This window comes from Lutjanus erythropterus, chromosome 5, assembly GCF_056507025.1.
Source record: "Lutjanus erythropterus isolate fLutEry1 chromosome 5, fLutEry1.hap2, whole genome shotgun sequence".
NCBI lineage: Eukaryota > Metazoa > Chordata > Actinopteri > Lutjaniformes > Lutjanidae > Lutjanus > Lutjanus erythropterus.
In genome coordinates, this window is record NC_139321.1 from 810,686 (window position 1) to 832,555 (window position 21,870).

General features: G+C 40.7%; 1 protein-coding gene across 1 annotated transcript in view; it reads left to right on the top strand.

Moving 5' to 3' along the window:
- The window catches only part of nfkb1 (nuclear factor of kappa light polypeptide gene enhancer in B-cells 1), a 37,885-nt gene that overhangs the window by 9,345 nt on the left and 6,670 nt on the right, over positions 1-21,870 (top strand). Inside the window, exons 5-13 of the mRNA XM_084718525.1 lie at positions 595-693; positions 10,697-10,848; positions 10,964-11,127; positions 11,696-11,854; positions 14,812-14,916; positions 19,052-19,143; positions 20,136-20,274; positions 20,559-20,708; positions 21,442-21,576. Of these exons, the coding sequence (XP_084574651.1) occupies positions 595-693; positions 10,697-10,848; positions 10,964-11,127; positions 11,696-11,854; positions 14,812-14,916; positions 19,052-19,143; positions 20,136-20,274; positions 20,559-20,708; positions 21,442-21,576 (1,195 nt within the window). The remainder of the gene's footprint in view (positions 1-594; positions 694-10,696; positions 10,849-10,963; positions 11,128-11,695; positions 11,855-14,811; positions 14,917-19,051; positions 19,144-20,135; positions 20,275-20,558; positions 20,709-21,441; positions 21,577-21,870) is intronic.

The window sequence follows — 21,870 nt, forward strand, 5'->3', positions numbered from 1 at the left end:
AACACAGCTTCAGACTCTGTTTGTTAAAATGTGTTTGAATTAAATGAGTAAAGTGACGTCAGTCTGGAGTTTCTGATCGTGACTGATTGATCTGTTTTTGTGACGTGCTGCTCTGATGAATCTGACACATCAGATTATCAATACAGTTACTGGATTTTATAATTTCCTCACTCATCAGAAAAATGACCTTTGCTCAACAAGAGATGACATTTATCATCACAATAGATGTGTTTCTGTATTTTAGGACACAACATCTTCAAAGAGGTTCAGATTTCATAATGTATGATATATGAGTAATTGTCTGTGGGATTTTTATGACAAAAACAATTGAAACAATTGAGAACAATTGAAGTTTGGACAGAAATGGAATTGTTAGAACCATCATTTGAATCTATACTTCAAAGAAATATATAATATAATATCTATAATAATACATAATATTTATATTATATCAGCACCTAATGGAGAGAAGAAGAAATACAACGGCAGCATTAATAACTGTGATGTAATTATTATCAGTTTATTGATTGATCAGGCTCGGTTTGACAGATGTGTGTGTTAATATGACCCTCTTTGTGTCTCTCTGTGTCCCAGCGTGGCTTCAGGTTCAGGTACGGCTGTGAGGGTCCGTCACACGGCGGTCTGCCCGGAGCCTCCAGTGAGAAGAACAGGAAGACGTACCCCACCGTCAAGGTAACACTTCCTGCCTCTCTCCAGCTGCTGATGTCCACAGTGACTTTTAATCAGATCGAACATCGTCTCTGCTTCAGTTTGATGCTGTAACAAACACCTAAACCTGCAGCTGCAGGTGGATCACACTCAGCTGTCTCACCTGTTTTTTGTTGCAAAGCCGGACTTACGGTCGGTGACATTTAAACTTCATTCCGGTGTGAAACGACGAGGCTAAAATAAAGTCCAGGAAGTGAAGAGCTGTGATCACAGACTGAGGCCAGCTTCTGTTTCCTGCAGAGCACTGAGCCCACAGGCTGTTTGTTGACTTTAACATTTTGACAGACAAAGCAAAAGAGCAACAGAAGTGAGACAAAATGAAGTTAAAACTGACAGAAAACTGAGACACAAGCAAAAGACACTAAAACATAGTAAAAATAAGAAAGAAGAGTAAAAAGAATAAATGAAAATAGAGTGAGAAGAATAAAGAGACGACATAACATGATGTTGTCTAGTCAGTATTAATAAATAAAAAGAATGAAATGAGACGACATGATGTAATGTCAATGTGAATAAATACAAATCAAAAGAATAAAGATTAAAATATATTCAAAAGAGAGATGACATCACATAAAAGTAAGTCTAAAGAAGAAGAAGTGAAGAAGAAGTGATTCAAAAGACTCTTCAGGCAGGTCGTTCTAAAGTCGAGGAGTCCTGATGGAGAAAACTCGATCCACCTGAGGATGTAAGGCTGCGTATGAGCTGAAGGTTTCAATTTTAACATGCGACCCTCAGTTTTCTCTTGTTTTCATTCCTCTACACCAGAGACACAGAGACGTGTTTAGATGATCCAAAGTAGGGCTGAACGACGGGACCCGACAGGTTCAGTCAGGTTGGACCAGGTTGGGCTTTATTTCTCACGTTTTACAGGCTCACATTGGGTTTGGGCTGTACTATATTTATTTATTTATTTATTTAGTTAGTTAGTTAGTTATTTGTTGATTTTATTTTTTTTCCTAATTTAGTTGTTGTCAATTCCAGTTCCCTGCATGTTTTGTCCCTGTCACTGAAAACTCCTATTGGTTGGTGCACAGAGGGAAACTTGTGAAGAAACATGTCGGGCTGGAATCGCACTCGCACTGAAATGTGTTAATGAGGGTCGGGTTTGGGTCAGGATTTTGTCAGCATCAGGCCTCGATGGGCTCAACTTTTCAGGCACGATTAAAGTGGTACTGTAGAGCTGCAAAGATGAGCTGAGCTAAAAATCTTTGTTCTCCTGATGAAAGAAAAAAATCTTTGTTTGGTTCAGATCTCAATAAATATCACATTAACATGTTTTTTTTTTTTTGTTTTTTTTTTTTTTATATGAAAATTGTGATACAAAACTGATCATTTCCACTGATCCTATCACACTCGCAGTTTCAGTCAAAATAATCACAGTATGACTTTTTACCAAACCGTGCAGCTCTAATGCAGAGCCCGGTAAACCCGCGGGTCAGGTCATAAAAATTCAATGTTGTGATTAACAGCAGAAAGGCTGCAGGTGGCTGAAACAGGATGGAGCATCTCCACTACAGACAAAGAGTAACAGAAAATGGTTTATTGACACGTGCATGAGATATGAAACATGAGTCTTTGGCGGTTAGACCACATTGAGGTGAAACAATAAGCACATATATAAATGGGGGTGATGAAGCTGTGGTGAAGAGACCCCCCCGGGGTCTAGACACTGGTGGTGGGGAAGAGGTGCAAAGCAGAGACTGATGAGGTGAAGTGGCTCCAGACTCCTGCTGCCTGGACCTGAAGGCTGGAGGAGGAGGAGGAGGAGGAGGAGGAGGAGGAGGAGGAGGAGGAGAGAGGAGGATCGCACGACTGACTGAGGCCATTTAAAGTTTGGCAGCAGCGAATTGACTGGCTACCGCGGCAAAATCTGATTGGATAGTAAAAACGAAGGTGAACGCCCACAAACAGCTGATTAGAGGGAATAGGAGGAGAGAGACGAGTAAAGGAAAGTTGTGAATGAAGGCAGCGTAACAGAAGGTCTGATTGAACTTAGGCTGAGCTTCGTGTGTGTGCACTTTACACATGATCAGAAGGACGACTGCTGTGACATCACAGCGTATCACCTGGCTGCTCCACATCATTTAAGTCAGGGATCTGCAACCACAGTTACTTCTAGTTTAGTCAACAGAGGCTGAAGACGAGCCACCAGCAAAATTTAGAGGAAAAGACACTGAACAGTAGATGGAAGCTGTGACGTGCATTTTACTTTACTAATATTAAAACCTATTTTTTTAATTTTTTGAGTAGATTACAAAACTTTATTCAAAAATCACAAAAAAACAAACAGTTAAAGTGTAATGTGACCCTGGTGTGACAATAAAGCCTCAGAGTGATTCTGTGATCAGACATGTCTCTATACAAAGACAAGTCAAAGAAAAGTCCAGGAAGTGCTCCTAACAGTTTTTGACTGGCACACTTTTACAGATGGGAAATGCAAAAATAAATCACTTTAGACCTGCAACAATGAAAAATGAAAAAGATCATAAAATGGTGGAGACCTTCAACTGTGAGGCAGTAATTCTAGTTTTAAGCTAAAATGCTAAAAAAAAAATTTTTTTTTTTTGATGATAGTAAAGTGAATATGTGGGTTTTGGCTCCTGGTCGGACAAAACAAGAGACTGAAACAGATCAACTTATTTTTTATTGTTTTTCTGACATTGTAGACCACACATATTGATTTCATCAGGAAAAATAAATAAAAAGCATCAGTTGGGCTACAAACAGGAAGAGATCGGCTCAGTTTTGTTCTGAGTCTGACTAAAGACAAAGTTTCACAAGTTTCTGTGACCCCATGTGACCTCGGCCTCCTCTGGACCCCAGAAATCATCATCAATCAGAGCTGATTTGTTTTTATTTACCATCATATCAGCTTTATTTTGTTGAATGTTGCGTTAAGGTTCGAGGTAATCCGTCCTCCTCCCGTCTCAGCTTAAATTTCATGTCATGTTGTTTCTGTTGATGTTTCGTTTGGAGCCTGAAGCTCCCACATGTTCCGACCAAACTGGAGGAGACGGGAAATCCCCAGATTCCTGCTGCAGTCTCACTCTCTGTCTCCACTCAGTGACTTTACCCCCAAAAAATATACATGTAACATTCAGTCCAGGTGAATCCAGGTTTTAGACACGTCCCAACAGAGTGTCGTAACATTTAATAATCTAAAAACAGTCTAATAAAAGTGGACTGAAAGGAAGAAAAGTAACTGATTCTTTTCTAAATTGGATAAAGAAATTAAAAAAAATGCTTGATTTCGCTGTCACTGACGTGAAGTGTTTGATGTATTTATTGATTGATTTATTGGTGTTCAGGAGGATATTTCCTGTCCTGACTGAGATGATGTCATCAGAACAAACCAGGAAGTGTTTTTCTTCCTCTGGTGTCAGAAACGTGTGTTCATGTTGTTGTTGGTGTGTTTGCATGTTGAGGCCGAGGTGGGAAAACCCCTCCTGTTGTTCTGGTTGGATCAGTGGGACGATGACAATGATGATGATGATGATGATGCTGACTCATCAAACATCTCTGTGAGGACTTCTTATCAGATTTTTCTCTGTAATTGATAAGTCATCCCTCAAATCTATGACTTATGCCTTTAAATAACTCTTGGCACTGTGTTCTGTGTCTGTATTCTGCTTCAATCTGAAAGTTCTCCAGAAGTTTGAAGCAGAGTTTTTCTTTCTTACTTTTTTTTTTTTTTTACCAGTCTGTAATTTCCCAATAAGTTCCTCTGAAGTTCTCTAGAAAGATGTCTGTAATTTGGTACCAAATGTCAGGGAAAATGGGAATTTCCCTAAAAGAAGTGCTCATTATAAACGCAGACTCTCATTATTCATTCATTATCAGAAACTTTATTGTTTGTTTATGCTGAATTTTATTCTTTACAGTCAACAAATTTAATGTTCAAAGACTGTTTAACACTAGTGGTTAATTTGAAATGACTTAATTCAAGGTTTATGTATTTTGCCTATAATAAGAAACAAATGACAGTTATTTCTCAGGAAATTAGAAGGAAATTAGAAGGAAAATATTGTTAAATGACAGACACAACTGGTTCTCCTGTTAATCTGTCTGATGGTCCAGTTGGTAAAAATTTAGTTTAAAACATTGAAAAATGAACTACAGAAACAGAATGTGAAGAAATATCAGAAAGTTCTGTGTGTTGTTGTTGGAGAAATGTTTACTGAAGGTATTAGTACATTTTCTGTAGATTTTACAGAGTAATTTATTATTAATTATTATAATTAACTTATTTTTTTCAAATTTCAAATGTCTCCAAACTAATGAAATATTCAGTCATTATTGAAAAGCTTTAGTTTGGATACCAGCAGACTGACAGGTCACATGACTCCGACAGGTCACATGACTCCGACAGGCTGGGTAATACTAGGTGCGTTCGAGATGAGCCAGGTCTGCGCAGAATTGATCAGCGGCGGTGGCCGCACAATGCATGCTGGTTAGATTTGTGTCCGACTTGATCCCGACTTGCTCTGACGTCATGCACACGTGGGCAACGATGACCTCACGAGATCGAGGCGGCCGCAGTTTGTAGAGCCAGGCGCCGCAGCTGCTCTCCACCGACTGCAAACGCCTGGCTGTTACCTGATCGATAAGCTGACAGGCTCTGATTGGCTCTTAACTTTGACAACAAACACCACATGTTGTATAAAATAGTAATTTTCTGTGTAACTGTAATATTTAATGACATATCAGTCTTCTGTTGTGTGATGAATAATCAGATATTTAGTGTCTGATAATAATAAAGGTTCTATGACTGATCAAAAGAACAGTTTGGTTCTTTACAAGGCAGATAAAAGAACAGATGAGTCAAAAGGAGGATCTCTTCTATTTTAACTTCAATCAACGATCAAGAACGCACTTTATTTCTTCAGCTATGATCATGATCTGCAGACTACAGGTGACCTACAGGTGATCTGACAGGATGTTCGTGTCTCTACCTCTAGTCTCTTGTAAGTCTGTTGAAAACTGTCCGACTTGACTGCAGCTTTTTGTCTCCACCTCCTGCTGCGTCCTCCTGATCTCGTCTCTCCAGGCGAGGCGCACTTCATCTCAAATGTACCGAATTTTCCAAACAACCATCGTCAGCCCGTCAATCAGTGATTGGTGCGATCTTCACCCCCCCCCTGACTGGAGCTGCACAGTTAATCCAAATTTCATCAAAATTACAATATGGCTTTCTGCAATTCTCAAATTGGTTTATATTTGTTGAAGACAAAATGTGTCTTTGAACGTTGAAATAAATGAATGTGGTGATGTGGTGACGTCCCGTCCTACACATCACATTCTACAGATTCCTCACACCATAGTCATTTTAACATGTTTGTCAATCAAAGTAAGAATATCATATCATATCATATCATATCATATCATATCATATCATAATTGCAGTATCAGTCAAAATAATCAGAATGAGTTATTTTCAAAAAAATTCTGACCTTTGTCTCTTCACCGCTGCTTGTGTTACTGGAGATTTAGTTTTTTTTTGTTGTTGTTGTTGAGTTTGACCAAATTGGTCCAAATTGAGAATGTGACATTAATTTGTGATGAAAGTCCAGAATGGTTTTGAACATTTTCAGCTGTTTCCCACAAACTGCACGATTTAATTTTTTTCCAGTCAAACCTTTGACACACATTTTCTCTCTGTGAAATAATCTGCAGCTTTTACGTCTGAGTTGTTGCTGCAGGGACGAGTGAAGTTCTGGGTTAAAGACGTTTCTCAGGAGTTTTGTGCTGGCCTGGACCTGTCCATGTTAATGCCACACACACACACACACACACACACACACACACACACACACACACACACACACACACACACACATACACACACACACACACCTCTGCTGCGTTTCATGTCTCTTGGGAATTTCCTCCCGTGACACCCACATGTAATTACACTGAAGTGTTGTTGCGTCACAGACTGGAAGGTGTTCAGTTTCAGCTGCACATCCAGAGGTGTAAAATATGTGTGTGAGCGCCCACTCTGGCCCAGAAACACAGATGGTCTTTAACCCTTTGTTGTGACCAAAGGACCACTGTCCTATTTCACATTCACATGACTGTGCATCGCTCGGTTCAGCCACAGGCCGCCCACCACCCGCCGCCGCCGCTGCTGCTGCATCACAGCTTCAGCTGGAACGGAAAAAATGTTCAGAACGTTTTAAAGTCTGTGACGTTCAGTTTCCTGATGTAGTTTGACACTTTCGCTTGATTTACTACATTTTCCATCAGCTGAACCTGAAAAAATGGAGAAACCTCCCTTTATTCTGATGTCATCAGGTGATTAACTCATGTTGTGTTACGAAGAAATGATGATGACATATTCTAGTTTTTGTGCTGGTTGCAGTTTGATTGTGAACATGTGTGTTTTTCCTAAATTTGACATAAAAGAAACTAATACTGGATGTTTCCTGTCACCAGCAGACGTGGGCGACAGCTTTGAAAATACATTTGTGGGTCTCTGATATATTTTCAGCTTCTGTGGGCAGATTTAAACAGTGATAGGTTGTTTCAGAGGAGCAGGTCTGACTTTAAACTTCATTCAGCTCACTGCAGGACAAGACCAGCTGCTGCTGATTGATACTACCCCACAGATTTCTGCTAAATTTGGTGGAAAGTTTGACTTTAGTCCAAAGAATGTGAGACACATTTCTGGTGAAGAACCAGACTTTACTGCGAGATGTTTTAATGCGTGTGAAATCTTTAAAAATGCTTGGATTTTAATTTAGTGTTTCCGAGGTTTGAAAAGTTTTTTAAACAGTTTTTTAAATTAAAAAATAACTCAGAAGGATTGATTGATCGATTAATTCTGTCACAATTCTGTCAGTTGAAAATCATTACTTCATCATGTTTGGACCTGTTTTTCAACCAGTGATCAATCTGACAATAATTTCTCAATTATTGATTAGTTGTTTGGTTCATGAAATGTCACGATGACGTCCTCAAATGCCACATAGATGAAACCCTTTTAATTTGTCTTCCATCTGTAGAATTCTGTCATGAAACATAATTTTGATCATTTAAAGTACGATAACATCTGATTTAAACATTCTGACTGTATATATGTATATAAATGTGCCATTTAGCATGAAAAGGTGCAGGAAAAGCTTGAAAATGCTGGAAAAGTGTTTGAATTGAATTGTCTTGAACAAATTGGAGAAATTCCAATCAAATATGATCTTTGTTTATTGATCTTAAATATCTTAAATGTCTTTATGTGACTTGTTAGGTGACTGTACGTGGACCACCTGATACCATCGTACACATCACATATGAGCAAAACATTGATATGCAATACATGAACTAATTAAAAGTTTGATACCGTTAACCAAACATTTTGTATATGACATCATGAGACAACAACTTGTTGTGTGCCAAAATGTTTGCAAACTTTCTGAGTTGTCGTTCCGAGTTGAGGGGGGGCGTTCACATATATTTTCCCCGTCTCAAACTCATTTTTCCAATTATTCCGACACCACATGAATCTCCTGACTGTGACTGCTCCTAACCTTCATAAACACGCTGCTCTGTTCGTCTGCAAACCAAACAAGTTGAGATAGATTTTTGGTGGATCACATCTTTTAAAGAGGAATTAACTCTTGTTAAGAAATAAAACCAAAACCAAAAAGACCAAAGACTTGGACAGTCGAAAAAATCAAATTGTGACCTTAAAATTGAAAGTCATATTGAACCGTGGATTTGGAAAATTGTGACACCCCTCCCCCTGACAGGTGAGCACACCTTTCTAAATATCATTCTGCCATTTTTTCCATATTAGAGGGTTTTTGGGGGACTTGTCCTTTACCTGAATCAAAGGCTGATGGACAGAAGTTGTCGTATGCTGTGCAGATTGTAAATCCCCTGATTCGTGAGGTTGGGACATATAAATAAGATCGTCTGCTGTGTGATTTAGGTTTTTAGTGTCTTATTTCTTTATATTGGCTTCTGTTAAACATCAACCAGAGCTCAGACGGTTCACCTGCATCAGGATCGATCAGATCAGTTTGATCAGTGACACAAACAAACACCTTCTGCTGCAAACTCCACCCGGCTGTTTCGTCCTGCTGGGAGTGCAGAAATACTACAGATATTTAGTGTGAACGTGTTCGAGTCAGGAAACCATCGAACACTGACGCTCGGTGTGTTTCTAGGAACTGAGCCTCTCTGCCGGAGCATCGATTGGCCGTCTGAACCGGGAAGAGGAAGTGGGCTCGGCTTTATTTACTGCGGCGGTTGCAACGTTCCTGCAGGCAAATACTTGCAGTGACATGACACACACGCACACACACACACACACACACACACACAGTTGAAACAGGAACACTGTTTTTGTCTGATTTCCTTTATGTAAAACAGCTCAGTTACAACACAATCAAACGATGAGATAATATGAAAATCAGGGGCGACAAAAGAAAAGAAGCCGAGCAGGAACCAGAAAACGGTCCTGACAGATGGATAAAAGGAACAAATATATCAACATATTGTTTCCTTCCTCATTCATTTTCTGTTTCTAAAGTTTCATTTGTTCCAGCTGCTGTTTCACACGTCTGTGTAAATCTGTATTCATGAGGCTGAATCTGAGTGGTTGCTGTGGTCGTCTGATCTTTAATGTAGAGAACTGGGTGGCAGTTATCAGTAAAAATGACTCATATGTTAAAGAGGCAGATTGTGAACTGTTTTCACCACTGACTCGCTGTTAGAACAAGAATAATTAATAATTGACAGTTCTTTTCCTTAAAGGATGTAGGTCTGTTGTGTTTTTTTAAATGTTGTCAGACTGTGTGGTCCAATAATCACACTGTCATACTATTAAGAATGCCAGAAAAAGACTTAGTCCTCTAGAAAATAAGACAGTATCAGGAGTGTATAAGAGCAGACGGCATCTGTTTGATAGACGATTCTGTAAAAGAATTCAAACGTTGAATCTCCAGAAGCTGCTCACATATCAAACTTTCAGATGAACTACTTACCTGGACCATGAGGACAAAAGCAAAGGTTTTGTCTTCTTTTTCTGTGACACTGTTGTCGTACAGAGAAACAAAAACTAACTTACCAATTTACCAACTTATTAACTTATTAACTTACTAACTAGTATGACCCAACACACAGTCTGTTAACTGCAGGATGTCAGTATGCCAGGATGTTCTGCTGCATTTTCTGATCCACGAGCAACAGGGTCAAAGGTCAAGGTGCCGTGTTATGAGGAAGTATGATGTCTCACCTGTATGTGTGCTGCATGCAGCAGAACAGACTTGGTAAATGCAGCTGCAAACTCCAACCAGCAGCCCTGAGAGAAAAGAAATGCTGACTCTGTTTTTTACCTAGTTTAAGTTGTTGTTTATGTTTGCACTAGTTTGTCTTCTCTGCTCTCTGAGGACAGACAGGTGAAGGGAAGATAAAGCAGAGAATATTCAGTGATGTCATGTAGGAATAATGAGTATTTAGAATGTAAAATGGGATATTTTGACTTGTGTGTTCTGATCCATGTGGACTTTATTTAACACAGCAGCTTTGTTTAAATGAAAACTGAACTCTGGTTTCTGTCTGCTGGTTTTCATGGCCTCTGTTTAGGAAGGATTAACAGGTGAACCAGCTTTAAAAGTCATGTATTTTCTTTTTAAGTACATTCTGTTCAGTGGATCTGACTTATGATGATGTGGATTTATAAAAGTCACTGATAAATGTTGTTCAGCATTCTTCTTTCTTCTCTCTTCTTTCCAAACTGGTGTTGATCATTTTTTCTGAGAGACTCTGCTCTGCACAGACAGAAGAGTGAAGCTGCTGAGTCTCTCCACCAGAGTCTGGTTCATGATAAATGTCAGTGTGAATCTCCAGGTCTGAAGTGTCTAATAAACCCTGTGTGTGTGTGTGTGTGTGTGTGTGTGTGTGTGTGTGTGTGTGTGTGTGTGTGTGTGTGTGTGTGTGTGTGTGTGTGTGTGTGTGCGCGCCTCAGATCAGTAACTACCAGGGTCCGGCCCGGGTGGTGGTGCAGCTGGTGACGGCTCTGACCGCCGTCCCTCAGCTTCACGCTCACAGTCTGGTGGGGAAACAGTGTGACAAAGGGATCTGCATCGCCGACCTGCAGCCCAAAGACTCCAACATCAGGTCTGCAGGACAACACACACTGTCCAGTATACCCAGTACAAACCCAGGACAAACCCAGTAAACCAGTAAAGCTGTCAGGTGAGACTCACAGGTGTGCTTTTGTTTTCTTTGTCAGTTTTCCAAACCTGGGGATTCTCCACGTGACGAAGAAGAACGTGGCGAAGACTCTGGAGGAGAGGATGATTGAGGCGTACAGGATGGGATACAACTGTGGAGTCTGTATCCACCCCGAGATCGACGCCCTGCAGGGGGAAGTCCGTGTCCCCCGAGAACTCACCGGTCAGTCCTGATCTCTGTCTGTGTCTGTCTGTGTCCTTATCATGTTGAAGTTTCAGCTGTTGAAAGGACACTTTGGAAAGTGAGGAATTTTTTTTTTTAGCAAGTGGGAAAAGTTTTTAAAAGTAAAGACAATTTAGGAAAGTTGGGACATTTTTGAAAATTGGGGACATTTTACGGAATGTGAGGAAATTCTATGAAAGTGAGAAAATTTTGAAACAGTTGGGAGAAAATCTTTGAAAATTAGCACATTTGAGGAATGTTATGACACAGTGTTGGAAAAGTGTGGACATTTTTGTGAAGTCAGGAGGAAATTAAAAAAAGAAAATGAGGACATTTTTGAAAAATGAGGACATGTTTGAAGGTCATGACGGTTAGGAAGGTCATGACACTTTTGGAAAGTGAAGTGAAATCTTGTCAGTACGTGTTCGTCCAGGGCTCACAGGATCTGTGTCTCTGTCATCTTACCTGACAAACCAATCAACTGTTGTCTTTATTTTCTGTCCCGTGTTTTCAAATGAATTAACATATATTCGTCCCCGCTGTCCTCTTTCTGTCCCCCACCTGTCAGACCACCAGCGCAGTGTGATCAGCAGCGCGGCGACGGTTCAGGCTAAAGAGATGGACCTCAGTGTGGTTCGGCTCATGTTCACGGCGTTCCTCCCCGACAGTGACGGAGGGTTCTCCAGACGACTGGAGCCCGTCGTGTCTGAACCGATCTACGACAGCAGTGAGTCTCCGTCACCGTTACAGGCTGCTTCCTTTAATCCTGTCCACAAGACCACTGAGGTTCACTGGTGTAACTGGTTTAGGGTCAGTGTGCTCGCTGGTTCACTGGTGTAACTGGTTTAGGGTCAGTGTGCTCGCTGGTTCACTGGTGTAACTGGTTTAAGGTCAGTGTGCTCGCTGGTTCACTGGTGTAACTGGTTTAGGGTCAGTGTGCTCGCTGGTTCACTGGTGTAACTGGTTTAAGGTCAGTGTGCTCGCTGGTTCACTGGTGTAACTGGTTTAAGGTCAGTGTGCTCGCTGGTTCACTGGTGTAACTGGTTTAAGGTCAGTGTGCTCGCTGGTTCACTGGTGTAACTGGTTTAAGATCAGTGTGCTCGCTGGTTCACTGGTGTAACTGGTTTAGGATCAGTGTGCTCGCTGGTTCACTGGTGTAACTGGTTTAGGATCAGTGTGCTCGCTGGTTCACTGGTGTAACTGGTTTGAGATCAGTGTGCTCGCTGGTTCACTGGTGTAACTGTGTGTCAGTTGTGTCGCTCTGAGATCTTTTGTGTTGTGACAGTTGAACGTGTTTTCTTTAATGTGTAACTATGATGAAATATATCAGAATATAAAACATGTTTTCTGATGTAGGCAGATAGTAAAAGCTCACCATCTTTAACTTGAGTGGTTACGTCTCCAGAGGAGACAACAGTCCTCTCAGTCTTTACTGCAGTACAAGTACACAGACTCTGGTAAAAGTAGAAGTACTGAAGCTCACCTTTTCTCTGTGCTCAGGTCTCCCTCTGTTATTTTCATCTTTTTACGTACCGTCTCGTTTTGTCTTTGAAGTTGTTTTTACCTTCATTGTGTTGCATCATTTTAATCATCATTTAAATACACAAGTAAAGTACAGATACCTGAAAATCTACTTAAGTACAAAGTATTTGTACAGACATGCAGACAGGCAGACAGACAGACAGGCAGACAGAGAGACAGACATGCAGACAGGCAGGCAGACAGACAGACAGGCAGGCAGACAGACATGCAGACAGGCAGACAGACATGCAGACAGACAGACAGACAGACAGGCAGACAGACAGGCAGACAGACAGGCAGACAGACAGGCAGGCAGACAGACATGCACTTGACGTCTGAACCTGAACTGCAGAGTGAATATTTTCAGTAACGATATGATAGTAAATATGATTTTAAAAACCTAGAGGTTACACTCTGCAGCACCATGAGAGGACTTTAATATAATGCATTATATATATAACCACATATATTTTTTCTTTAAACAGTTTAAATCTGAACGTTCACAGATATTTTAGCTGTTTCTTGTTTGTGGAGGTTGGTTGTGATGTTTTGCATGTTTTGCTCTTAAAGGATTTAACATTTGGTCATCTGTTGCTCTGATATCAAAGGTGAACTGATGAGGTCACACTTTAGTTGGCTGAGCGGACTGAGACACTGAATTACTCTTGTCTTCTAGAGGACAATAAAGTTTTTCTGATGCTGAAAGCAGCTGTTCCTCAGTTGTTGTACTGGACGGTTTCTCTGTTAGTGTTCGTCTCATACTGGTGCTGACAGTTACTGAGTTTGGCTGATAAAAGCGTCAGAGTTTTTCTGTGACTTCAGCTCACGTTGTCGAGCTCACAGCCCGCGTGCAGCCCGTCCACTCTCAGGCTGAGTGAATTACAGTGAAGTCGTGTCAGGCTGGTTTCATTTCCCTCTTCCTGCTGCTTTGGTTTCCGTACGCTGCAGCTTCCTCTCAGAGGATTGAAACCTGCCCAACGCTTCAGGATCCTTCTGCACTTTCACTTTAGATTCATACTCAAACTGTACATTTCTGTTCTTTTATCGTCTGTTTCCACTTTTTGCTGAAGTTTCTTTTGAATCCTGCGTTTGTGAGAAGTTTTTCTAGAATCTGTTGGACAGAACAAACAACATACTGAGGACGTTTTTGTCGAATGTTCCAGTTTAAAGGTGATTTCAATCACAGTTTGATTGATGTCTGTCAGCTCTGACTTGTAGAACTTCTTCAGGTCCTTGAGAACGTTCCAGGAGTTCTTGAAGAGGTTCTAGAGATCACTGAGGGCACATAGAGCCTGTTTACCCCTCGCACTAACCCGTATGTTGGGTGATCAGACCACCAAGATCCTTCCTTTATGGTTAAAATAGATCCTCTCACAACCAATCACATGGACATGTCATCGAGGCAACAGGAAGTAGCCAATCACAGCACAATAAGACAGAACTAGGCGGAGCAATGTTGGGGGTAAAAATATAACGCCCACTAATAAATCAGTGGGGGTCTAGCATTTACCCCGCTTACTCAGGACCATTGGACTGTCAGGATCAGGAAGTTGAAGAAGATAATAAAGCTTAAAGCTTATTGGGCCACTAGCTGCACAGCTAACTGAGCTAACTAGCTAACGGCAGCTACAGTCAGCAGCAGTTAGCTGTTACAAAACAAAGTTATCTGTCCATCAGTAAGTCGGAGAGTTGAGGCAGAGCAGCTGGAGAATATCAGAGGGAAAATCAGAAAATATTTTCTCCATAAAATTCGACCCAGTTTCACCAAAATGAGTGAATAAAGTTATAAAAGTTGTGTTGTATCAGTGAGGCTAATTCTGGTCTCATCTGTGGTCTGATAATCAGTAAATTCATTAAATTCAGGTTAAAAACAACAAGACATTTGGTTTTTGTTGACAGAAATGATGCAGGTGTGTTATTTGCATGTGGAGTGAGGAAATAGGATCCGACAGACGGATTATAACTCCAGGTGTGAACTGATGTTAGAACTGTTGTGATCAGATCACCCAGGACACATGTTAATACCAGGTGTAAACAGGCTCACACAGTTCAGACGGATTAAATGCAGATGGGAGAGAAAGTGTCGGGTTAAACAGTGAGTGAGTCTTTGCTCCGTCCTCTGACCGTCTGACCTGCTGTGTTTCTCTTTGTTTCCTCCCTCAGAGGCTCCGAACGCCTCCAACCTGAAAATCGTGAGGATGGATCGAACAGCCGGCTGCGTGAGCGGAGGAGAGGAGGTCTACCTGCTCTGTGACAAAGTCCAGAAAGGTGAAACGGGGTCATTAACTTCACTTCACTCCACAGGACAAACACATAAAATCAATGGAGGAACAGAGCGACACTGACAGTGAGAGGAGCTGATGTTGTATAATATTCAGAGCGAGTTTCAGGTTTGATTCATCGTGAACATTTTTCCTCTGAGTCGTTCTTTCTCTTCTCGTGATGACTGGAGGTAAAATCTCTCCTTTTTCAGATAACATCAGCTCGTTAACACTTTCTCTACTTTCACACCGTCTCAGTCATGTCAGGAGAGCAGAAATGTCACAACACCAGAGTTTTTATCAGCTGATATCGCCACCTGCTGGAAGGTTTGCTTAATGCTCATCACACGTCTTTAAAGGAGCACTGAGTGATTTTTTTTTTTTTAATCAGTGATGTTATTGAATACAGTTGTTTTTAGACAACAGCCCACATGATAAAGAAGGTAACTGTTTTGGATTTTTGTCAGACAGTTTGAAGGTTTTTATGGTTTCAGTTGTTACCATGCTGTGCGCTGGACTGGAATGTCTCAACAAGGCTACTTTCTATAAATGATGATCAGATGAGAGTCCAATCTATCCATAATAACTGTTATATATTGTAGATAAAACACAAGCACCTTTACACAGTTCTTATAGTATACGTTTGTTATTATACAGTATCTCACAAAAGTGAGTACACCCCTCACTTTTCAAATATTTAATTCTATCTTTTCATCAACACTGAAGAAATGACACTGTGATACAATGTAAAGTAGTCAGTGTACAGCTTGTATAACAGTAAATTTACTGTCCCCTCAAAATAACTCAACACACAGCCACTAATGTCTAAACTGCTGGCAACAAAAGTGAGAACACCCCCAGGTGAAAATGTCCACATTGGGCCCAAAGTGTCAATATTTTGTGTGGCCACCATTATTTTCACTGCCTTAACCCTCTTGGGCGTGGAGTTCAGGTTGTTACTGGAATCCTCTCCACTCCTCCATGATGACATCACGGAGCTGGTGGATGTTAGAGACCTTGCGCTCCTCCATCACAGATGCTCAATAGGGTTTAGTTCTGGACACATGCTCGGCCAGTCCATCACCTTCACCCTCAGCTTCTTTAGCAAGGCAGTGGTCGTCTTGTGTTTGTGGTCGTTATCATGTTGGAATACTGCCCTGCAGCCCAGTTTCTGAAGGGGGGGATCATGCTCTGCTTCATGTCACAGTACATGTTGGCATTCATGGTTCCCTCAATGAACTGTAGTTTCCCAGAGACAGCAGCCATCATGCAGCCCCAGACCATGACACTCCCACCACCATGCTTGACTGTAGGCAAGACACACTTGTCTTTGTGCTCCTCACCTGGTTGCCGCCACACACGCTTGACACCATCTGAACCAAAATAAGTTTATCTTGGTCTCATCAGACCACAGGACATGGTTCCAGTAATCCATGTCCTTAGTCTGCTTGTCTTTAGCAAACTGTTTGGTTTTCATGAGCATCATCTTTAGAAGAGGCTTCCTTCTGGGACGACAGCCACGCAGACCAACATGATGCAGTGTGCGGCGTTTGGTCTGAGCACTGACAGGCTGACCCCCCACCCCTTCAACCTCTGCTGCAATGCTGGCAGCACTCATACGTCTATTTTCCAAAGACAACCTCTGGATATGACGCTGAGCACGTGCACTCATCTTCTTTGCTCGACCATGGCGAGGCCTGTTCTGAGTGGAACCTGTCCTGTTAAACTGCTGTATGTTCTTGACCACCGTGCTGCAGCTCAGTTTCAGGGTGTTGGCAGTCTTCTTACAGCCTCGTCCATCTTTATGTAGAGCAACTATTCTTTTTTTCAGATCCTCAGAGAGTTTTTTGCCATGAGGTGCCATGTTGAACTTCCAGTGACCAGAGAGAGTGAGAGAGTGATAACACCAAATTTAACACACCTGCTCCCCATTCATACCTGAGACCTTGTAGCACTAACGAGTCACATGACACCGGGGAGGGAAAATGCCTAATTGGGCCCAATGTGGACATTTTCACCTGGGGGTGTTCTCACTTTTGTTGCCAGTGGTTTAGACATTAATGGCTGTGTGTTGAGTTATTTTGAGGGGACAGTAAATTTACACTGTTATACAAGCTGTACACTGACTACTTTACATTGTATCACAGTGTCATTTCTTCAGTGTTGATGAAAAGATGGAATTAAATATTTGCAGAAATGTGAGGGGTGTACTCACCTTTGTGAAATACTGTATGTCGCAGTAGAATGTATATATTTTTACACATTTCTTCTTCTTTATGTTTATATATATTTTACATTCTTGAAGAGGAGTTCCTGTAAAGTCAACAGTTTCCCCCCCGAGGATCAATAAACTATTTCTGATTCTGATATTCATGCAAGATAAAAAAAGGTGATTCCTCGCCAGGGAAGTTCCCTTCTTACAGCAACTCAAGAGTTAAAACTATAGGAAAAGAGCAACAAGTAAAGGTAGTAATGAACTAAAAATAAAAATATAAGTTGTATACAGTAACTTTTGCTTCATCACAGCAGTGCTGACTCTCCACAGAGGACAAAATATTCATCAAAAACACCCAGTTTAAAGATAATAAATGTGTTTTTGTTTCAGTTTTTAATCCGTGTTGGTGTCCAACAGTGAGACGAGTCAGATATCTGCACAGACTCAGTTTTCTAAACTCGTAACTGACTCGACCTTTGACCCTCCTGTAATGAAATCACCTCAGAGCTGCAGGTGAAGGTGGGGGCGTCACGGTGCATCCAGAGGAGATAAAGAAATAAAAACACAATGCAATTATTCATTCAGACTGATGCTCCCTCCATGTTTTTCTTGGATTATTTTCACCTTCAGAGCGACTGGAGCTGCTGCAGCTGACAAAATGTTCTCATGTGGTGGAAGAAAAAGGAGGCAGGGCAGGATGGTAACACTGCAGGAGCTGACAGCTACTGAAGCTGTCTAGTTTTCTTGACCTGCAGCAGTTTTCCTGCAGTTTTATTTAAATGCAGTGAAGAGGATCTGTGGCAGCTGAACAGTTTTTCCTGGTTGGAGCAGTTTTCTGTGTGTTGTTGTCCTGGAGGAAGTCCAGCTTCAGGGAATTCCCCTCCGATATGTAAATCCCTCAGGAGGAAGAAACGATTCACGCTGTGAGGATTGTTTTTGTCCTGCTGCAGGCCTCACGCCTTCTTCTTCTTCTTCTTCTTCTACTTCTTTGTTTTGTATATTTTTGGCTGATCTGGTCTCAGCTCACTGTCATCCTTCAGCTCAGCAGCTCCACTGAGGTCCACTCAGCCACAAACTTTAGTTTCTACGTCACCGACATTAACAGAAGGAGCTCACAGTGGTCAAAGTCTCAGCTGAAGGTGAAATATTTATTAAAGGTGAAATCTGAGTAAAAATTAAATTTAAAGTTAAATATTGTCATGCTGCAGAGACGTCCTGGCCTTCACATAATTACTACAAACCTAAATGCATAATGTGCAACTATTTCTTAAAAATGTACAGAATCATATAAACTTAACCCCTAATCATCACTTAGAATCCACTAGCAGTGTGTGTGTCTGAATCTGCAGAGATTCTTCTGGAAATTTGACTCAACAAACGTCTGTCTGTCTGTCTGTCTGTCTGTCTGTCTGTCTGTCTGTCTGTCTGTCTGTCTGTCTGTGTTTCTAAACAGTCGCTGCAAAAATCACACCAATCAATTAAATGAAAATAATGATGTGTATGATTATCATTAAAGTATCAATCAATAGAATCACATTTATTTTATTATTTTTTCAAAATCGTTCAGCTCTTCTGTTCCTCAGTTTTACAGCGTTAGTTTAACGTCGTCCCAGCCTGTGGGAGGAGCCACACTAACCCTGTGACATGCTGACACAAAGTACTACAGTAAACCTTCAAACTGAACAGTAAAGCAACATAAAATATAAAAAAACATCTTTCTCTCTGTTCTCCTGCACACATGAGGTCACACGTCAGAAAAAACAATCCAGAAAGGTGAACTTGTCGACTGGCAGCAGGAATTCAGTCCCCTGCTTTTAGTGGGTTCAGCTGCATTTAAAAAAAACATATATGTGATATAAATAAATAAATAAAAGATGAACATACGTGTCACTCTGTTCTTCTAAACATTAAAAATGTGTTTTTCCAGATGACATCCAGGTTCGGTTCTATGAAGAAGACGACTCAGGGTTGACCTGGGAGGCTCTGGGAGATTTTTCCCCGACAGACGTTCACAGACAGGTGAGAGCGAGGAGGGAGTACTATTACTGTTTATAGTTACAGTTACTTTAATCTGGAGGTCTGCTCCAGAGCCACATGTGGCTCTTTAACTCCTCTGCTGTCTAATTTTAATTTATCAGTTGAATAAAAAGTTGAGAAAACTCAAACATAAAGGCAACAGACTGCAGAGGATATTTGAGTTTTGAGCCCAACTCTAATTCTTAGGTTTTGAAAAAGTTTAACCTAAGTAAATAATTTACTTTATCTCTGAGTTTTAGAAACCCCATAAAGTTGTATTTGAAAAAAAAAATCATTTAGTACTTTAATTGGAGTGAAAGAAAATGATGGTTAAAATTTCCCATTCCAATTTTTAAGCTTCAATTAAAAGTTTATGTAGTTAAGTCCAGCTTAAACTCTTGAGCTTTGAAATAAACTTTAAAAAGTTTTGCTGACCAATAATCTTTATTTGAGATCATTTACTTTTCGTCTTTAGACGAAGTATTTAAAAAAATCTGATCACATTAAGCTGTGAACCTTAAATTTAAATAGTTTTACTTTAAAATTGGAAGTTTAAAACATCATTTACTTTCACTTCATCGAACTTACTCGAAAAGTTAATTATCTGAATTAGGTCAAACTTTTTTCAAAACTTAATTTGGGCTCAAAACTGTAAAATCTATTTTAGTACCTTGTCTTTAAATGTTGAGTTGTTTCATCTATTTTTTTTTTTTGCAGCATAAATTGATTTTTACATTCTTTAACTGTAAAAATATGTAGTCAACCACTGTATGTCAACTAAATTTTGATGGTGGTTCATCTTGAGTGTCCATGAGCTCAATATGGACGCCAAATCAAAAAAAGTCCTCTGGGAAAAACAACATTTTTGGGGGTCCAAAAATGTCTCTTTTAAAGACCCCTGCTGTAATTGTCTCGTAATGATGTTAACGTGTTACCATGGTGATGTGTTCTCCACTGTTAACATGTTACCATGGTGATGTGTTCTCTGCTGTCAGTTCGCCATCGTGTTCAAGACTCCGAAGTATCGAGACCAGAACCTGCAGAAGCCGACGTCTGTGTTTGTCCAGCTGAAGAGGAAGTCTGACAACGAGACGAGCGAACCCAAACCCTTCACCTACCACCCCCAGATCATAGGTAGGTCAGCAGGCTCCGCCCCCAGATCCTAGGTAGATCGGCAAGCTTTGAGAGCCGCTGCAGTGACGGCGGCTTGTTTGCTTCCACCTGCAGCCCAGTTTCATCTCTAACGGGAGAGATTTGATCAGTGGAGTTTTTCAGGGATAAAACAGAGGAGCTGCCTGACAGACTAAACTCAGGGTTAAAGAGGGTCTGTCTCTCTATGTGAGTCTGACTCATCTACTGCAGGTAACATGATGCTCACCTGTGCAAACGTTCATGCAATGCACAACTCTTTTTTTCAGACAAGGAGGAGGTGCAGAGGAAGAGACAAAAGACGTTACCAAACTTCCAGGACTTCAGCGGTCATGGAGGAGGAGGAGGAGGTCTGTACAGAGGAGGGGGAGGAGGAGGTCCTGCTACAGGAGGACCCGGCTCTGCAGGAGGAGGAGGAGGTAACTTCAGCAGTTTGTCTGGTGGAGGTTTTGGTTTTTAGTCCGTTTGTTGTGAGAAGAAGTGGAGGAGTATTTGTTAGTATTTTTAGTAGTTTTTCAGGTTATGCAAAATGCAATTTGAAGTACAGTTTGATATATTTTAACAAAACTCCTGAAATCCCACAAGTAGTCCTGCACTGCTGCACCTTTACAAGCCGATGATAAGACATGTCAAAACAGAGATTCCATGGGAATAACAACAACAACAACAACAACAATAATTAATAAGAAGAAGATGAAGAAGAATAAGATTAATAAAGTAAAATAAAATAATGCTTCATGTAAAAAAGCACAGAATGAAAATAATAAAACAAAAAATAAGGATGAAAATAGGAAGAATCTTAAGAATGCAAAGAATACGGAACATAACATTTTAAAAACAGTGCAGATGCATAAGATCTCTGATCCATAACTTGAACGTTGGAGCAAATCTGTCTTTACATTTAAACAGTATTAGTCTCATAGCCAGGATTGTGCTAAATATTGGTATTATGGAAGGACTGACCACAGAATCTGTGGATATTCATAGTTTATCAGAACAAAACCTGAATGAAGATGGTCAAAATCTCACTTTAGACCAATGCAATCTATATACAATCTTAAATTGTATTACTTTGTGATTTTGAACTTGAATCTGAGTTCCTGTACTTTCTGAATTAACTGATGTCGTGGGTGCGTTTGATTTATCCTCCAGGTTACTTCCAGGGCTTCACCACCTACAACTATGGAGGAGGAGGAGGAGGAGGAGGAGGAGGAGGAGGAGGAGGAGGAGGAGGTTTCTCTACAGGATACTCAGCTGGTCTGGGAGGAGGAGGAGGCATCAAACACGGTGAGGAATCAGCGTTTGTTTTTGTGCTGAGTTCAGGCCACATTTGAACATTTTGATGTCATTCATTCATCTGTGTTCAAATCTAAAAATTTAAACTTTGGTCAAAGTACAAAGGTTTAACTGTTTTCCCAGCCTGTTTACAAACATTGTCTTATTTATTCATAACTAACATAATATACTGATATCAGCCTTATTTCTGTGACGTTGGAGTTTGTTTATTCGTTACTCCTGACAGCTTCCTGTTTTCCCTCCAAACCTCGTCATTTTTGAGGATTTTCCTATAAAAAAGCAGCT